Source organism: Anabrus simplex, chromosome 6, assembly GCF_040414725.1.
Source record: "Anabrus simplex isolate iqAnaSimp1 chromosome 6, ASM4041472v1, whole genome shotgun sequence".
Taxonomy (NCBI): Eukaryota; Metazoa; Arthropoda; class Insecta; order Orthoptera; family Tettigoniidae; genus Anabrus; species Anabrus simplex.
The window spans coordinates 62,982,677-63,002,825 of NC_090270.1; the positions used below are offsets into that span (position 1 = coordinate 62,982,677).

General features: G+C 37.6%; 1 protein-coding gene across 1 annotated transcript in view; it reads left to right on the forward strand.

The window, feature by feature from the left end:
• LOC136875461 (haloacid dehalogenase-like hydrolase domain-containing protein 2) overlaps window positions 1–18,877 on the forward strand; it is a 35,850-nt gene extending 16,973 nt beyond the window's left edge. The window contains exons 3-4 of the mRNA XM_067149008.2: window positions 2,049–2,259; window positions 15,891–18,877. Coding sequence (XP_067005109.2) covers window positions 2,049–2,259; window positions 15,891–16,067 — 388 coding nt within the window. The 3' untranslated portion in view covers window positions 16,068–18,877. The remainder of the gene's footprint in view (window positions 1–2,048; window positions 2,260–15,890) is intronic.
• The last annotated feature ends 1,272 nt before the right edge of the window (window positions 18,878–20,149 follow it).

A 20,149-nucleotide genomic window follows, 5' to 3' on the forward strand; every position in this document is an offset into this window, starting at 1 on the left:
GTGAGAGGACTGTAAAATGAAGACTCCACATAGGGAGACCGTGCAAAAACTCGTAAACAAATTGAGAGGAACTGGTTCTTACTCGATAAGAAGCGAAGTATTAAAAAACGTGCTCAATGAGGAAAAAGTAAATATAAGAACATACGCCTACAAAATCCCTAAGACGACTTGGACAAGAAGGCAGGATTTCAAAGAGGTCAGCATGGCGGGCTACGAAAATGTTAAAATTTAAATAGCCTCAATTACAGAAGACGAACTTATGCATGTGAATCAGATTTTTCTAAGACGATGCCAGAAATGTGTGGATGTGGGAGAAGAACATTTCTAACATCTCCTGTCATAAGGTGCTAATTTTTTAAATTCTTATTTTCTTAATTTTAATTGTTTTAATTGTAATCTCATGTCATACACGGATAAAGTGAGCGAAGTGTTGTCCTTGTTGGCGGGGAGTGATGAGTCAACGGGAGGCAGATAAGTTGGGCGCACCTCCCAGCCAACCGATGAGAGAAACTCACTGTATAAAATCCTTATGTCCACTTTCATACCGATGTTGAGGAAACAAGGTACTGAGCAAGTGCTGTTGGTGACGTGCAGCTGTGAGCTTGAATTTGGGAGAGAGTGGGTCTGAATCCCACTGTCGGTAGTGCTGAAGATGGTATTCTGTGGTTTTCCATTTTCACACCAGGCAAGTACTGGGGTTGTACTTTAATCAAGGCCACGGTCGCTTCCTCCCAACTCCTAGCCTTTTCCTATTTCATCATCACCATAAGACCTATCTGTTTTGGTGTAAAGTAAAGCCAATTGTAAAAAAATAAAACTAGAACTTTTCAACAGCTGAAATTGATACAAGATATAGATTGTTATTTCTAATTTATTCACCTCTCATGACCATAATTTTTGTACTTATTAAGGAAAAAAGGAGGCGATTGTATTATGTTCCGCCATGTTGATGCACACAAGTTCATTTATAGGCATGAGTTCTGTTGCCTAACACAGCAATACTGAGAAAATGAGAATATTTAGGAGGCTGAAATTTGGTACGAGATGTAGGTTAGAAGAGCTATACAATGACAACTATCACATTTGAACTGTTTGGTGAAAAATACTATCAGTGAAGTGAATGAAACATCTTCTCGGTTCTGGCAACGACATTACCTCCTTTTATAAGCATGAGTTAGAACTATTACTGCTGAATTTAGGGAGTGACGTCTACCAAATTTTTATTATGGGTACTTTGTTGTTGGTATTACCATAGTAGGGATATGTGTATGGTTCAGGCAGGATGGAATTCTGCTTGCTTGATTCTCAATAAAATCTTCATTCAACACACTGCATTGTATGATGTTGGGGTGTAAAAGATCTCTTGGTGACACATTTGGAGTTCACCTGATAGAATAGGTTGTCCAGGAGAGATCTGTGTTACTCTGCCTTCTGGTTGCACATGGTAGCTGAGGCCATATTATTCGACTGTTTGACCCTGTGTAAGTTTTATTCATAAGATAAGATAGCATACATTAGCATGTTCACTTCAAATTTCCAATTGCTTTTCATGTAGTAATTTTGGCTATCAAAGACAGGCTTACATACTACAGTAGAAAGACATACATCCTAATCGGTTTGAGTAATTTTCATTCAATAGAAAGGACCATTAGATAGAACTTCAGAAATCGACACATAGGCAGTCTAAACGGTGTTGCCAAAATTCCAACACAATGGTATCTATTACTTAGATGATTGTTATTATTACTACTTAGATTAAGTGTAATTTAACTCTAAAAAGTTCTGTTCAATTTGTTTGTTGAACCGTACTATCCTGTTTGGTAGAAAAAATTGTGTAATACCCAGGTTTATTGTGGAAACTAATACCTGTGTACCTGCTATTCTCTGCTAAAAGATATTTCCACTTGCATTGTGTAGTAATATTTTCATGATAAGTAGATTATATATTGTCATACTACTATGATAGTGTATTTTAATGAACTACTTCCCTTGCTGTATTCATGAGTCATGTCCATTTCTGTTTTGCTGACTTTTTTATTTTATTATAGGTTACTCCTGAGGGGGGCATCACTTATTGCTATTCATGAAGCCCGTTACTACAAAAGAAGTGATGGATTAGCTTTAGGGCCTGGTCCATTTGTCAAGGCCTTGGAATATGCTGCTGACTGTAAAAGTGAGGTGGTGGGCAAACCATCTCCTAACTTCTTCAAATCAGCTCTTGGCGATGTGGATCCCAAATATGCTATAATGATTGGTGATGTATGTAGAAATTTACTGCTATAATTATTTATCAATATGGAGGTTGCATCGTAAGTCATGGCAACCATGTTATATCTTCCAAATATGTGGGAGCACGTAAGTCCAGAACAGGTATCCTTTGTTTTATGCAATCTCACTTCATAGGATTTTGCTATAACTATTTAAAAGAAGAATAAAAAATAGCAACTGGTAGAAATTTTGCCTGGTGTGTGAAAAGGATGTTAATGCATGAAAATCAATGTGATGTGTTGTTATCTACCTTGAATGTTTAGGCAAAAACAAAAATCCATATTTTTTAGTAGTAGGAATCCTTTTTTTAATTGTGCTAGGACCTCATTGAGCAAGTGTTTTTAAAACTCTTTAAATACATAATTTTAAAGATGCCAGCAAATGTATAAAAGGGAAGTGGTCTTTATTTCTGCGAACTAAACATAACCTTATCTTTGCTGAGTACTTCATGATATAATGGTACATTTTCATCTCCAGTCATTCATTTATTAATACTTGTGTTCTGTTTATAAGTTTAAATAATTTTCATTAACATTTATTTTGCTCTCAGGTGAAAGTTAAAAAAAAAAAATCCTCCTGAAGAAACCTCTATCCCGCTGTTATACCCACTTTATGCAGTTTCAAGTTACTTGGTTATTTTGTAGAATGGATTAATTGTGCAGAACAAGGGGACCCATATATACGTTTGGAAACTTCTCTGCATTATCTGCATTGGTGGCTAGTTAAGTCCATGAAAAATTTCAGTTTTCCATTGCAGAAATACATGTGTGTCATACAGAGCAAATAGGAGTGTTGAGTAATATTACTTTATCATATCGAACTGTTTCACGTAAGGTTGAGGCCTTCAAATGTAGACGTATAGCAACGGTTGACTGTCTCACCGTGGGCATCCTATGTGTCATTGGCTGCAAACAGTTCTTAATGGAAGATAGGCGTTTGACTGTACAGAATTTACCCTCGCATATTGATATTTCAGTTTCATCAAGGGTTCTAAATTTTATGACAGGACTTGCAGATGTGCAAGATTTTTGCGAGGTGGTTGACTCGTCAGTTAATGGAAGTGCAGAATTAGTTTTGATACGAGACACGTCATCTCCATCTGGAGCAGTTTCATTACGAAGAAAACAGAATGACTGAGCGAGTTAGCCCTGCAGCAGGTTCACGTAGCAGTGAGCTTGCGTTCGGGAGATGGTGGGTTCGAATCCCATCGTTGGCAGCCCTGAAGATGGTTTTCCGTAGTTTCACAATTTCACACCAGCCAAATGCTGGGGCTGTACCTTAATTAAGGCCACGGCTGCTACCTTCCCAATTCAAGCCCTTCCCCATCCTTGCGTTGCTGAAAACCTTAGATGTGTTAGTGCGACTTTAAACTACTAACAAAAGAAAAAAAAGATGACAAATTAAATTATTGCAATTGACAAAAGCTACTTGTAATAAGCCTATATTTTTGAGCTCATTTTGTGCATAATAAAATTCATTGATTTCTATTTACCTATCTTTTGATTGCTTTCTGTCGTGAGCTTGTAAACTTGGATCTGTTTTGGAGCTCGCATTGAGAAGCACGTTCCAGTGGCCTTTAAACACATATAGATGATTACCATTGGTGCAGCTTGATTGGAAGATATAACAACAGAGTTGCCATGTCTCAGGAAACTGCCCCCATAGAAGTTTATAAGTATACCACAGATATTTGGTACTCAGCTCTATTCTGGTATCCACCTGAATTTCAGAAAATATTGTTGGGAGGATGCTAATATTCTAAATAATTATTCAAATGCTTCCTCTGTTAGGCTGTGGCCGCACTTTATGTGCAGCATTGGCACATGTGACTAATGAATGAATTCACAAACCTGTGTAATGTTATGGCGATATTCACTCTGCAAGCTGAGCACACTTTTGCAGGGGAAGTGCGACGAAGGTCACATGGTCTACTCGCTCACTGCTGTTCGTGATTTGTGTGAGTTTGCTTGTAGTGGCAGCACGACGGGACAATTACTTTTCAAAGATTCTAATTTCTGAAATTCACTCACGAGTGAACACATACATGTGTTACACTCGGATTCGGTTGAAATTTGGTAGGAATATTCGTGGGAGGCAGTAGAATGCTAAGGTGAAAACGGCATGTGCCCAGCGCAAGTTTAAATGCCAAAATTGAACAAATAAATAGTCGTAAAATTAGAAGTGCCGCGGGAGTATCGGGGTGTGGCGGAGAGGTAGGGAAGAGCGAAGCAGCGAACGTGAGCCAACCGGGCTGCGACAGCAGCCAGGCAGCGTATAGTTAGCGCGTTCCCCTTAACTTCCCGATCAGATGTGCAAAACGTAAATATGAAAACAGCACATGAAACAAGTGTACAAAGGACGATGTTTGAACAACGATGCCAATAAGGTTTGAAAAATTCATGCCCGAGTTCTTGTTACTCGTAATTAGTGCAATAGTGATTAACAAAAAAGTGGACAAGGCACAGATACTGTGTGCACCATGCACATCTTACAGCGCTGTCGCTTTCACAAGTATTACATTGATTATAGGAAGGCTCTTCTTTGAAACAATAATCGACTGGATTAACAAATTGTGAAGGTTTCTTGTTAACATAGCTACATTTGTACCAATTGTACTGCCACATGCTACGAAAACTTGGAGAGGAGAACTGGTTGTGCATCAAAGATTGCACTTTTAAAAGGTTGTTCCTTAAATGTACCTAAATGTCTAACGAGTTTAACAAAATTACATTTTACAAAATACGTATAAATTGCTTCCAAATGTGGAAGCCCAAAACATCTAACGGCTGGATAAGTCCAGTGGCTCCTTTCGGAATTGTTTGAACATTAATGATTTTTTACTCCCAATTTTAGCATTTAAAATATTTGCTTCTTTCTGTCCGGTCCAGGAATCGAGAACTAAAACACTGTACTCTGGTACTAGCTCACAATAAACATCACGTAACCATTTTCGTACAAGTTCTTTGGTCAGTTTTCCAGACGTTGAAGGCAAAGTGTACACATTTGGTGCTGTAAATAGTTTTTTTTCTGTGTTAGGACCAAATTTGCCATTTTTATCTTTCAACACCACTAGCAACTTTGGCAGTTGTTGTCCATCTGCCGAAATTATTGGCTGTATTGTGTAGCTATGAGTTAGTGAATGCAAAGATTGTGCTTCTGCTAATACGACTTTTTCTCCTTGTTCATTATGGGTCCTGCCAGGATAGAACTCTTCATGAAAATAAGACTGATCAGTATTAAACATGCATTCTGGGCCGTGACTTTCTATTAATCGCCACTCTTCTTCCACAGACAGTGTCGCGTTACAGTTAGTATCTTCTTGTGCAAATTGGTACTTTTTAGATATGAATTTGCAAATCTTTCTTGATCCAGTTTTGAATTTGTTTTTAAAACTCGTTACCCAGGAATGAGACGCTCGAAACGTGTCGTAGCTAACTAGACGAGCGTACTTTAAGGCCCATGTTTTAATATTTATATCGTGAACAATTTTGTTTCGTTGTTTACTTTCTTTGAACTTTTGATAACATTTGATAAGTCTTGTTTCGTTGTCTACTTTCTTTGAACTTTTTATAAGTCTTCCTTATTTTTTTCTCCCATTGTGCCACCATTTTCCAATTGTTGCTCCCACCTGTAAAGCTCTTCCCGGCACTTTAATTTACGAAACCTGTGTTTCACTGATGCGAACCTCCTCCGTTTCTCACCTTTGTTTCGCCAATATTCAATGAGCTTCTTCTTATAAGTTATTGGGATTAGGCATCGTTCAGCTGTTGTTGTGGATGCAGGGTTAGGAGCAACATTTTTGGAGACAAGGTCAAATAACGGTGTTTCAATATTGTCTTCCTCAAAAACAAAGTCATCATCTGACGTATCCAATGTGCCACCCAGTTCGACTGTCACATCGGTATCCAAAACCCTTTCGTCTTAGGTCTGACACTAGACTCGTCAGAGTGGGATGTGTCAGACCCTACCCACTTATGCTGGGGTGTATGTAGGTGAACTTATCAGAAGCCTCTTATGTGGCACAGTCTGATAACTGCATACGGGAGATAAAACTCCACTATGGAATTAATGCCCGCCTAGCAATTCCAAATGGTAATTCTAAATTCCCATGGAGGGCATTAATTCCATTGTGGAGTTTTATCTCCCGTATGCAGTTATCAGACTGCCACATAAGAGGCTTCTTATAAGTTCACCTGCATACACCCCAGCATCAGTGGGTAGGGTCTGACACATCCCACTCTGACGAGTCTAGTGTCAGACCTAAGACGAAATGCTGGTTAATAGAGCAAACGCCTAAAAAGCCATACATCTAATTTTTGATCTGATTTTGCAAACTTGTGTGTCGGTGCAACATAAAACGAGTTGTAAAATAATAAAAGATAAAAAACAGGCGTAATATGTCAACTGAAGCGTACTTACTGACACGCCCCTCTTGAATGCATGATGGTTCTGGCACATCTCTCTTTGTAAACTTTAGTGACTTATAAAGCTCCTTGTTTACCCAATTTCTTACTTTCTTCTGTGGATTCCTGAATTAATTCCATTCAGAAGATACATCAATGGATTCTGTAGTTGTAAGACCCTTCTGTTGTTGTATTTGGTTCTCATCAGCTGCAGTAAATACTGTCTCAGAATTTTCAGATATACATATATCGAGTGTCTCTTCTAAACCGCGTGGAGTTTTCTTTATACCTCTGACCTTGATTTCTTGTCTGAGTACACGTTCCCTATGTCCCACTTGTGAGTGTGGATTGAAAATATGTTATTCTGGAAAGAGTATGAACCTCTTAAAATGTTCATACCTTGACTTTATACCTCATTCTGGGGTAAATTGCAATTGTTCATTAATTAATTTGGTGAGTTTGGTGAGGAATTAAGGCTTCTATTAGTGATGGGCAGTATGAGACGAAGTCTCGAGATATCTCGAAACCAGCGCAGGCACTATTTCTCGCGAGAAATTTTGCGTGATCTGGAGAGCGTTGTCCAGGCATTGTGTGGCGAGCAGCGTGTCGTAGGCCTACAGGCGTACGGAGCTGAATGTTGTCAGTGCACAGTACACGAATAGCAAACCACGCGCCTTCTCCGTTCTGTAAATACAAGTATGTGTCAACAAGCGACTAGGGCGTTATTTCTTTCATTTCTACCAAGGTCTATTTTGACTGTGTATAATATCATTATAAAGGATACGCATTCTGGCATTGTATGCAGCGGTAAGTACACTAATGAATAGCATACCTGCCAACTTTCCCGATTTAGCGGGAGACTCCTGATTTTCGACAGTTTTTCCGGCCTCCCGATTATTCTATCTTTTCTCCCGATTTTAGCTTATTTTTTGGTGAACTTCGTTTGTTTTCAAATCCCGCCATTTCAGGTTTTTTACGCCAGTGGCCAGAAGTCCTTCGCTCATTGGCCACTTTCAAACGAAATATCGAAGTTTATTAATGTGAGAAATGTGCGCGAATGTGCGATGTTTATTGAAACCTGTATATTGCGACGCGTATATCGATTTTACAAGTGACTATTCTCATTTTGGTTCCGTATTGAAGTTGACGTATGTCTCAAGTGTTATTACAATATTATAAGTCCACCTGTTCAATACAATACAATATGATCCACTATTTCATATGGTCAAATGTTTTTTATACATAATACATAAAAGTCAAAGGTACATGTTTCACCCTCCTTAGGGGCATCATCAGCCTATATCAATCTTAAAAAATAATAATAATACATATACTTATAAGTCAAGCTAGCGCTGCTGTAACAACCTGACGTACTTAATACGCTCCGTACGAAAAATCCTGAACATTTCTTCCAACACATGTTTCAACGGAATTATATATCAACTTGACTATCTTTTAGATCCATTCGACTACCATAATTTCCGAACTCTGCTAGCTTTGACATACGTTTTATCACAAGCATCGCCTCTACAGAAGTTCCATTTTCTTCTTGACTTTCAGATATCCCAATCATATACATTTTAAACTTGTTTATTACATTCACACTTCCGTTTTAAATAACTGAAAGTGATTTTACCACCTTGGATTCAACTTGGGAATTGAAGAAACATCCCCCCTTTGATGATTGTTTTTATACTCAAGGCTTTCACAGTCTTAATGATATTATAAAAATATGGATCCATTTTAGTTTTAGACTCTCAAAATCTCATGTTTAATCACGTTTTAATCTTCAAACTGTTAATTTCACTCTTTTAACATACTTTGGTGCATTATCATTGTTTTAGATGTTATTGTATAATGTTTTACGAAACCATTTTCAACATTTTAACCTATAATTTATAAGTATATGTATTATTATTATTTTTTAAGATTGATATAGGCTGATGATGCCCCTAAGGAGGGTGAAACATGTACCTTTGACTTTTATGTATTATGTATAAAAAACATTTGACCATATGAAATAGTGGATCATATTGTATTGTATTGAACAGGTGGACTTATAATATTGTAATAACACTTGAGACATGCGTATATCGATTGTCAGTCTCTCGTTCTCGCGTGCTATGTTCGTGTTCGTTCACGTCAGTCTAGTCGATTCCATCCTCTTTGGTCGATTGTAGAGACTAGTCGCTTTCTTAGTAATTTAGTGACATAATTTCAATGATAACGACTAGTGACTTTTCTAGAGATTTTAGGAGCCATTTGGAGACAATTCTGACTAATTTTAATTTATCTCAGTATAAATAAAATGTTTTGTCTGTACATTGCTCAGAATTTAAAAAGAATGATATTTCCGTACCGGTCGTGACCATAGTAACAAGGGGAAATACACGTTTTAATTTTCCGTAATTTCTGTCTGTATGTCTGTACGTACGCAGGCTCATCACGAGAAAACGGCTGAAGAGAATTTAATGAAAATCGGTATATAACGTCGGGGAATAAGTCGCTACAATCTAGGCCATAAATAATTTTATTCATGCTGAGTGAAATGGTAGTTTAGGGGAAGGCCTAAAATTTAATTCTCAAATATTGGCCCTAGCGATAAATACTACATAACTAAAGTTATATATTATTAAATTTCCTATCATTTATGTCTTATGCATTTTTACCGTACCGGCTGTGATAACGGAGATATTCATGAATTTGGATTTTTTTTCCCAAGTCCATATCTGCGCCGAGGTACAAGAAAATAGGTGAACAGAATTTTATGTAAAGTCAGGGAATAAGGAACTACAGTCTATGATATAACTAATTTTATTCACTCTGTTCAAAATGGTAGTTGAGGGGAAGATGCCAAAAATTTAATTTTTAATTACCTATCTTGGTGATCATATTGAAAAGTACTACATAACAAAAGTTACAGAGAATGCAATTTCCGATTATTTGTCTTATTCAGTTTTGCAAGAGACAATTCTCATGATTGATTCGTATTGAAACTGACTTAAGCAAATTATCACAAAAATATATTCTATTATCACCACCTATTCAATACAAGCCACGTGCTTCGTGAATGAAATCTACATAATACTATATACACTTCCCAGGGACATTTTTCGCCCCTTGTTAAGGGCATCATCAACCTTTAGGAAACCGTAAGTTCAAATGTCTGAAACATACTTTTCATTGTAATCCATGTATGAATAGATAATGTTTCAGACATTTGACCTTAAGGTTACCTAAAGGTTGATGATGCCCTTAACAAGGGGCGAAAAATGTCCCTGAGAAGTGTATATAGTATTATGTAGATTTCATCCACGTAGCACGTGGCTTGTATTGAATAGGTGGTAATAATGGAATAAATTATTTTTGTGATAATTTGCTTATTCAGTTTTACCGTTCTGACTACAATAATATTGGTGGTGATAGTGATTAAATTTTGAAGATTATAAGAATGAGGAAAGTCATGAAGTAACGATCCCTTGAATAATACCACAAGAGGGAGTCATGAAAGAAAGGACGACTCGCTTTACATTAGATGTTCTAATATCACAGCTTCGGAAGAAAACTAAATGTGAAGGCCTCCAATATAGAAAGCTCATAAAATTGATCAACAATAACATTACATTGACCATTGTTTGTTGTGATGTGCTTTGTGTATTCTGCTGCCGTTTATCTATGATAGAGGGATTACTGCTGCGTTTCAAGTATAACAGCCTGTTTGAATATTGGCGGAAAGAAGCTGGGGAGTGGGGAGTTAGATCTCTTGTTTAGCATGCCATTCTTCTGGTTCATAAATTTTCTGATACTACTGGTACGTAACACACTGGATCATCATAGTATTCCAGCTATTCGATCCCTACTCTGAGGTAGTGATTTGAATGAGCAGTGTGCACACTTAAACAGAATAATTACACAGGAGTGTTCGCGGCTGTCTGCAGCCTGGTCATTCTAGCTCTGAAACTTTGAACTGATAGATGGACACTGTAGTACTTTTCGCTAAAAGTGAGAAAATGTGCTGTTTTCATTTTATCGAATATTTCGTATGAAAGCATTGCTTTTAATTGCGACATTCATACTGGCGTCATCGTAATTACATGTTGACTTCAGTTGGGAAAACTATAAGGACAGTCTTTCTGAGAATTCCATAGCGAAGCACGGGAACATCAGCTAGTTATTTGATCCAAATAGCATTGCGCTTCGCATAATTGCGCGGGTGCTTGATGCAATATATTAATTTTTGCATTTCTAAGTAATGGCATCTAAGTGCATGACTGATTCACACATGTGGAGCATGAGTTCATACTATTTTCGGTAGGCTTATCAGATACCGATCATCCCACTCACGTACTTCCTGTGAGGGAATAGAGATGTGTAATTTTTAGCCTTTTAGCCTCGTATAGCAACAGTCGGGCTTTGAGACAATAAGTCTTATAAATATATCGTAGTACTGTGTTGCACAAGACATGTAGAATAAGCAATTTTGATCAATTTTATCTCCTGATTTCTCCTGATTTTTCCTGATTTTCAAATCAAAATCTCCTGATTTTTGGTTTTGTAAAGTTGGCAGGTATGGAATAGGCTAAGTACAGAAACTTGACAAGTACTGTAGGTACACCTACCTGGACACTACAGGCATGCATTATTCAAACTTGAGACGAGACAAGATGCTCCTTCCTGCACATGCAGTCGCTATTACGCATGAGTGGAATGTGTAATCTAAAATGCTCGAGTTTGCTCCAGTTCTTTCGACAGGTAGGTGTACATCGTTATCAGTCCCCACATTCAATATCATATGACCACTGCTTGTTTTTACCAATATTTTGGTGACGAAGGAAATAATTCGGTGCAATGTGTAATTATGTCTAGTTGTACGCGACAACTTGAAGACGATGTCCGTAAAGCAATGTACATTGTGGATGTCGGTTATTTTGAGGAGATGTCCGGCTCCATGGCTAAATGGTTAGCGTGGTTGCCTTTGGTGACAGGTATCTCGGCTTCGATTCTCGGCCAGGTCGGAGATTTTAACCTTAAATGGTTAATTCCCTTGGCTCGGGGACTGGGTGTTTGTGCTGTCCCCAACATCCCTGCAACTCACACACCACACACAACACTATCCTCCACCACAATAACACGCGGTTACCTACACATGGCAGATGCCGCCTAGCCTCATCGGAGGGTCTGCCTAACAAGGGCTGCACCCAGCTAGAAATAGCCACATGAAGTTATTATTTTGAAGAGATGCCACATAGCACAGCCCGCTGTGTTGTTTGTTCAAAAGAAGTAAAATACGTTGGCAGAAATACTTCTGGGATGATCCAGCACTTATGAACATATATAAATGAAGGGGAATCATCACAGAACACCTTTGGCCCGGTGTGCATCACAGGAAGCTACCCTGTCGACAATTGTGAGGTATCCAAGTAGGTGTATATCCTATGTACAGTTATTAACAAATTATACTGGTTATTCAGTTCAGAAGTCCACCTGAAATAACTCTTGAACAGTTAAAGATACTGACATTCTGTTTTCACTTTCGTTAATGGTATTAAGGAGTTCATAGTTCACCATGCACTGCTTTCCTAGGCTCTTGACAAAATTTATCGTCGTGCTTGTTTCCATATGAGAACTTCTGATAATATACTATCAAGCTTACACTCGTAGTTACTGGGACGTTGCACAGCTTGCAGCATAGGAGAATCGGTCTCGAGAGTGTTGCCCTTCACCCCTGTCGAAAGAATTGGAGCAAACTCGGGCATTTTAGATTACACGTTCCACTAAAGTGTAAAGGTGGTTGCATATGCAGCAAAGCACATCTTTTCCCGTCTCAAGTTCGAGTAATGCACGCCTCTATTCTCCAAGTAGGTGTACTTTCTATCTACAGTTATTCACAAATTATACAGGATTATTCAGCAAAGCTGTCCACCCCAAATAATTTGTGAGCAGTGTAAGATACTGACATTCTATTTTCACTTTCGTTAATGGTATCAAGGAGCTCCTAGTTGAACATGCAGTACTCATCCAGGGTCTTGACAAAATTTATTGGCTCACACGTTTCCATATGAGAATGTTATTTCACGCAATAACTGCTGATAATATACTATCAAGCTTACACTCATAGTTAGTGGGACGTCGCACAGCTCACAGCACTGCAGAATCGGTCTCAAGATCTGTGACATCAGTCTCGAGAGTCTTGAGCGACAGCGTTCCCCATCACTAGCTTCTATAACATTCAAAAGTTTCTGTCATATGAGTAATTTACATTAACATAGTTCATAAATCTTTTAGCACCTTTGCTTAGATTTACCTTAGACTGAAGATGATTGAATTTGTATATGTACAAATATGAATTCTGCCTTCATACCACCTCTGAGCACTGTCTTGATATTAGCTTAGTTGCTGCCTCCCTGGGTGGCCCTGGGGTTCTGATTGCTGAGTATGCCGTGAACTTACGACTGTGTTGAGGGCTGGAATGGGTGCGTGCAGCCTCATGTAGTATAACTGAGTAGAAAAGTGGGTTAAATTTCCACTCTTGCACATCCTTAAAGTAGTTTTTTATGTTTTTTTCACTTGTACTTCAGTTGAATGCCAGTGAACTTTGCAGTGTAGTTAGTTTTGTCTCCAACAAAGTACCCCCAACACAGTTTCCGTTTATGGAAGCAGAACTGGTGGACAGTTTGGGAGTGGGGGTAGGGGTAGGCGTTGTATGCCGTTGCACCTGTGATTTCAGTTTGATCTCTTCAGTTGACTGAAATATCTAAGAGTGAACTTCAGTTTGGAGAATAGAAAATGTCTGATGGAGTTAGGACAGGTGGGTAGGATGATAAGGAAGCACAGTTGGTTTAGTGTTTGTCAAAAATTCACGAATCTGCAGCGATGCATGAGCTGGTATTTTGTCGTGGTGGAGGCTTGTGGATTTGTTCTTTCATAAGTCTGGTCTTTTTCTCCTGATATTTGCTCCCAAACAACTCAAGACTTTTGAGATAATACTATCAGTTCACCATTTTACTCTCGGGTAGGAATTCACGGTACACAACACCATTGATGTCAAAAGAGACCGTCACGAACCCTTTCCGCATTTGACCCGACCTGCTGTGCTTTCCTTGGTTTTGGCAATTTTTTTCCTTGCCGCTCGATATCTCCTTAAACATTTTCCCCAGTTTGAAGCAGAAGCAAATATTGATACACAGTTTGTAATATTCTGACATCTTGACAGTTGACACATACTCTACACACTCCTTACTGGAAACACCTAAGAATTTGCATTTGCACATTATTTTCAGTTTGACTTTTTATTTTATTTTAACAAACCTCATAGGCTGTGGCTGCTTGCTTCATGATACTAGCTCAAGTTGGTTGTTAACACGTTGAGTGCCGAGCCGATTGTAGCACACTATTCCACTGGTGCCAGGCATTTTTTTGAATTGCATTCCGCTGGTGCCAAAGCAGTTGTACGCGTTGTAGTCTGTTTATATAATCTTGGGATTTATTTATATGATGTACTAAGTAAATTTTATCTCACCATATCATGGTCATGTGTGACGCCATATGGTGTCACATCAATTTTTAGGAAAGATAAAATATAGCGTGACTCCATATGGTGTCGCAGAATTTTTTGACATGGAATGTGCAATACGAACTTCAAATACGGGATATTTATTTGCTAATTCAAAATAACGCAATATTTATGAAAACCTAATAAAATGCAAAACAAGTACTTATATTACATTACATATTGTTGTGAACAGTTTTCTGATAACTCTAAACAATGAAAATATGCGTCTCAGCACGCCAGAGTTCTTGTTACTCATTGTAATTTTTCAAACCATATTGGCATCGTTGTTCAAACATCGTCCTTTGTACACTTGTTTCATGTGCTGTTTTCATATTTACGTTTTGCACATCTGATCGGGAAGTTAAGGGGAACGCGCTAACTATACGCCACCTGGCTGCTGGCGCAGCTCGACGCAAATTGGTTGGTTCATGTCCGCTGCTCCGCTCCTCCCTACCTCGCCGCCACACCCCGATACTCTAATACACATCTAATTTTATGACTATTTTTGTTCAATTTTGGCATTTAACTTGCGCTGGGTACATGCAGTTTTCACCTTAGCATTCTACTGCCTCCCACGAATATTCCTACCAAATTTCAACCGAATCCGAGTGTAACACATGTATGTGTTCCCTCATAAGATTATTACCAATATCTTCCATTTTTTACATTTTTGCACAACTATATAAACTGAGTGATAATACGCACGTAAACGAGGAATAAACAATGCCTGGCGCGCATTCACCTGTGACAATGACCAATGGCCAGTCAGTGGCTTCGGAAGAATACTGTGGCGCCACATGGTGGCATACAGTAAAAATACGTAGCTGGAATAGACCCTAAAGTTCACCCTTCACATAGTACCAATTTTACGCGCATAGATGTCACAGCTGATTATCTACGGCGCATCGCCTGAAACTCAACTGTGCCGCCATATGGTGTCATGCCAACTCTGATTTCAAGAACAGTGTCACGCCATCTCAAATTTGAAGACCACCGTGACGCCATACGGCGGCACGTGGCACCCAACGTGTTAATATACTTCATAGCAGGCATCAAATCAGCGTAGGTTATAGCAGACAAAATTTTATACACACCAAGTATAGCAGACTGATGCTCAAGTTTATTCATCACCTGTACATTAAACATGAATTTCCAGGTATGATTTCATGATTCATCTTCAAGTAATTATGGTAGATCAGTCACTATCTCCCGGTTATGTGGAAGCACCTTATCTCTGGTAAGTGAGAATGGGCCATTTAGATGAATATGCATTTTACTGATTGACCATTATGAGGCCCACCATAATCTGTTGCACTAGAAATGTTTGTCTTTTTGTCCTTATGGACAGTAATCATTTAAAGAAAATGGTTAGGGTCAGCTGGAGTAACTCTGACCATGGGGTATTTCCGTCCACTTCCTTTTCACCCTTACTACAATGTGTATGAAAAAATAATTAAGTAGGCTCTTTATGGACGATTGTGTGGTCTGCAGGAATATTAACTGAAGGGACTTATTGGTACATACTGTAAGTGTAAAGGAGGAAATGGACGAAAATACCCCATTGTCGGAATTATTCTAACTGACCCTAATTGTGCAGGGTTTTATATAGATTATTTCTGTTGAAGAATGTTTCTTATACAATTGTCTGTTTCTCTACCGATTTTTAGGATGTACGAGACGACATTGGTGGTGCACAGAAGTTAGGTATGCAGGGAATACTGGTTCAAACTGGAAAATATCGACCAGGGGACGAGGATAAGATTTCACCACCTCCTTGTAAAGTGTGTCCAAGTTTCACTCATGCTGTTAATATGTTACTAGGTGAACTCCAGAAATCAGAATGAACAGAGATTATCATTTCACGCGTGAAGCACTAGCTCAGGAATTGATCCTTTTTGCACATTTTTTTTTTTTGTACTCTGCAGTTGTGATAATGTTTCATTTTGATAGGAAAAAGAAACATATGATTCAAGATTGGTATATGATTTCTGTAAATGTAAAAGGAGAAGAAAAATATATATGGACATAGTAGTTTACTATGATTTAATGATAGTGTTTGTAATTTACTGGGATCTGTATTTCTGAGTTGCTTTTGAGTATATTTTTGTGCGTTGCAGATTTTGACTTTGAAGTGTCTTTCCTGAGAATTCAAAATTAAGATATGGAAATAACAGTTACTGATATCAGTAGCTGTGAAGAAATCATTCTATATTTCAAACAATAGTATTGTTTGAAAAATTAGTTTCCCAATGTCTGTTAGGTCATCAGCCCAAAGGCTGGTTGGAGCTTTAGATAGCACCACTGAAAGTTACGCGGTTGTAAGGAAATGGCAGAAACCGATGGGAGTGTCAAAATGAGATGCGCTAGGTATAGAAAGAGTGAGGTCATTAGCCATTGCTTTCCCCACAGGGCCAGAAAATGCTATTGCAGCACGTCGCACTGTAAGTAGTACTTTTCATAACACTCCACTGCACTACACATACTTCAGCAGCTTTCTTACTCATACTGCTGTAAATGAGACAGGGGCTCTGATGGAAGGTGAGACACCACTGTGAGCCTCCCTAGAAGCACATACATAGTCATTGAATGAGGGGAGATATATACCTCCACATGGATTATATATTTAAAAAAAGAAGAGTTCCCAGCAGGGAACCAGAATTTAATTTCACCAGTTGCAAATACAGTATCAACAAGAATTGAAAGTATTCAAGCTTCTTGAGTCTTTTCAATTGTGAGATTATCAGCACTTTGTCCTCTTTCCTGGGTAATTTTTTATTTGGTCTATTCATATTGTTCTGGGGAGGGGGACGGTATTTTATTCAACTTCCTCTCATCGGAGGTTGCCATTTGACAAAGTATGATAATGAATTGCATAAATTGAAAGTATACATTTCAGTATTATCGTGGTAGTTTCTCACTAATGCCGGTGTAAGTGGTTTTGCAATAATAAAGTTTTCTTCCTGCATTTGTTTTGTATAGATATTTCTTCATATTTCTTCCTTTTATTCTAAAGCTATCCATTTGGACATTTCTTTTGTCAAGTTTTTGAAACACTACCATGTAGATCAACCTGTTGATTTATTCAGTTTCTCACTTGTCAATAATCATCATCATCATCATCAATGTCCCACTCCAGTCCTCTGGGTGTGGTTACTTGTCAGTGCATATGAGATTTTAAAATGAAAAGTGATGTCCTTATAGTTCAAATTCCATGTTAAATGTGTGGTCTTATGACTATGAACCCAATATCAATGGTCACATAAAACTGCAAGCTTGCTTTTTTTCTTTAGAAAAGTTTATTGGAATAATAATTTTCAGTTCGTAGAAACTTAGTTTAACAAAACTGCTATCAGCTGTCTTACTCCTCTTATTGACTAGCAGGATAGCTTATTTGATTTTGCTCTTGCCTTCTCTACTCAGGCACAGGATTGAACGGCAGCACAGTTGGTTGGCATTTTAAAATGCTTAGACATAAGAGATCCATGTTATTAGATTTATTGGTCTGGAGTGCCATTTCAGGATAAAATACTGACACTACAGTGTGTCTTTAAAATTAATAGTAGCTGAAGAGTGATAAAATACACAGTAATAATTATTATTCTTATAATAATAATTATTATTGTTATTATTTAATTGAAAATTCAGCTGCAACATAATCAGTTAATCCAACAAAATTTCATATAAAGAAACTGGAAAAGTTAAATCCACCTGTTCAGTACATTTATTAGTTAAGCTTTTTTTTTTAAATGCAATTTTTTTAATGCTATTTGTTCAGGGCATCGACATATTAAGATCTTTTGCCCCTACTGGCACCATATGTGAGGAATCGGTGTGTAATTGTAATGGCGGTAGTGTAATGTGTTAAATGTAAGGAAATGAACATTAAGGACGACACAAACACCCAGTCCCCAGGCCAGGGATATTAATCATTACAATTTAAAACCCCTGACCCGGTCAGGAATTGAACCTGGGGCCTCTGGGTGACAGGCGGACGCGGTGCCCCATACACCGCGAGGCCGGACTTAGTTAAGCTTAGTACTAATTGTCAGCACTGTGTTTTTTAACATGACGTTTTTCGAAGTTTGTTGTTGACATTCGGCAAAATTTATGGGGATAGTAATTTGATTGTATATCCTATTAAAACAATAATAACTGCCTCTACCAGAGCAAAATTTATGAATCTGTCTTCATCTTCTTGCTTGACTTTGTAATAATATATTTCCTGTTACAAAACAGGAACTGTCTTATGCAAAAGAGTAAAAATATGAATACAAATCTTCCACTCTCCTGGCAGAAATGGTCAGCATATCTTTCGAGCAAGGTCTTTTGTACTCAGCGCAGTCGCGTATTCAACTCTTCACAAATAACATTGAAGTTTCTGAATGCAAACTTATTTCTGATCTTCATTTCTTCATTTGAATTGTTGGTTGTTTCTGATTAATCATGTTATCCACATAAGATAAGAATGTTATAGGTATTAAGCACATGTTTTGTAATGTTTGTAATGAGTTTTGTTTAATGGTATCAGCTAACTTTGTGTTTAAAATGGTTTATATTCAGTTATCACTTTTATGTGGATGTTTAACCCGCTATTTATTTGCTGTATTCGTAGTATGTTCATAAATTGTTTACTGAAAATTCTTAGCATTGTGATTCTTTTATCCTTTTTAACACATTGTATGGTAGAGGCTAAAAGTTTAATCCTCCACAGTACTGCCTGGTGTCGTAGCAAGCTGATGTTGATTAATTTTTAGTCCATTAAGCGAGAGGGCCCACTGAGCTACTTGTCCCGGTTCTATTCTATTATTCTGGACTGTGAAAGCATCCATCTAAATTTCTAAATTGTAATTATGTTCATTATACACATAAACAAATTTAAATGAAACTTTTTATTCTATGAGCGTTTTACAGCATCATTGTAATAAAGTACTGTAATAAAGGGACAAGATAGTTATATTTTTATTCTGTTTATGGAACCACATGCACTCTTAAACTGTTATCTTACAGTATATTGAAAATGGGGTGATTTCAGTGTCTGCAGTCTGCAGAATCACTTATTGGACTGGGATTGGTTTAGAGATTTTTGTCACATTATGTGTAATGGTTAGACCACAGATTTTTTTTAGGTACTAAAAATGTTAATTTAGGAGTCTAAAATAGGCACTCAAATATGAAAAGATAGGTTCTAAAAATATACTTTAGGCAGCTTCAAGTATCAAAACACCAGTTTTATTTTGCTAAATTGATACTAACTCATTAGGGGGAAATATAAAACACGTTTCACCTCTTTGCTGCAAACATCACAGAATATAATTTTACCATCCGATGTGAAATGGCGAAACTCCTGTAACCACTCTTTAATTAAAGACGACTTGGAACCTGACACTTTCAGCATAATTCACACACTGAACAGACAGACAACTCAAAATGTTCTCACAGGGGAGTGTTGTTTACAGCTTCCCGATTTTAAGATTTTATTTGTAGAGTATTTCAAGAGTATACCGTTCAAGATATGAAAATAAGTCGGCAAATATTTTAGTTTCTCGGAATAAATTGAGAGCATTTTTAATCAATTTTCTTTTTCGGGTATAATTCTGTTACCATATTTTTTTTTCCAGGTATTTTATAAATTTTAATTATTTATTCAAGACTAGTTTTGGCAGACTGAAGAACCTAACAGTTATAGGTGAAGTCCTTAGTACGTACACTCACTAAATGCTTTTCCCAAGCCCACATGAGTTCAGTGGGGTTCAGTTCAGAATGCTAAGGTGATATCCAAATTAATTTGTGTCTTTTCTTTGATGCAAGCTTGTCAGACTTTTTCATATTGTATTTACCACTTTTCAGAATGGTAATATCCATTAAGTCCTGCTTTAACATGCCATCTTCATACTGAAAATTATGATCTCTGAGCCACTGCTACATA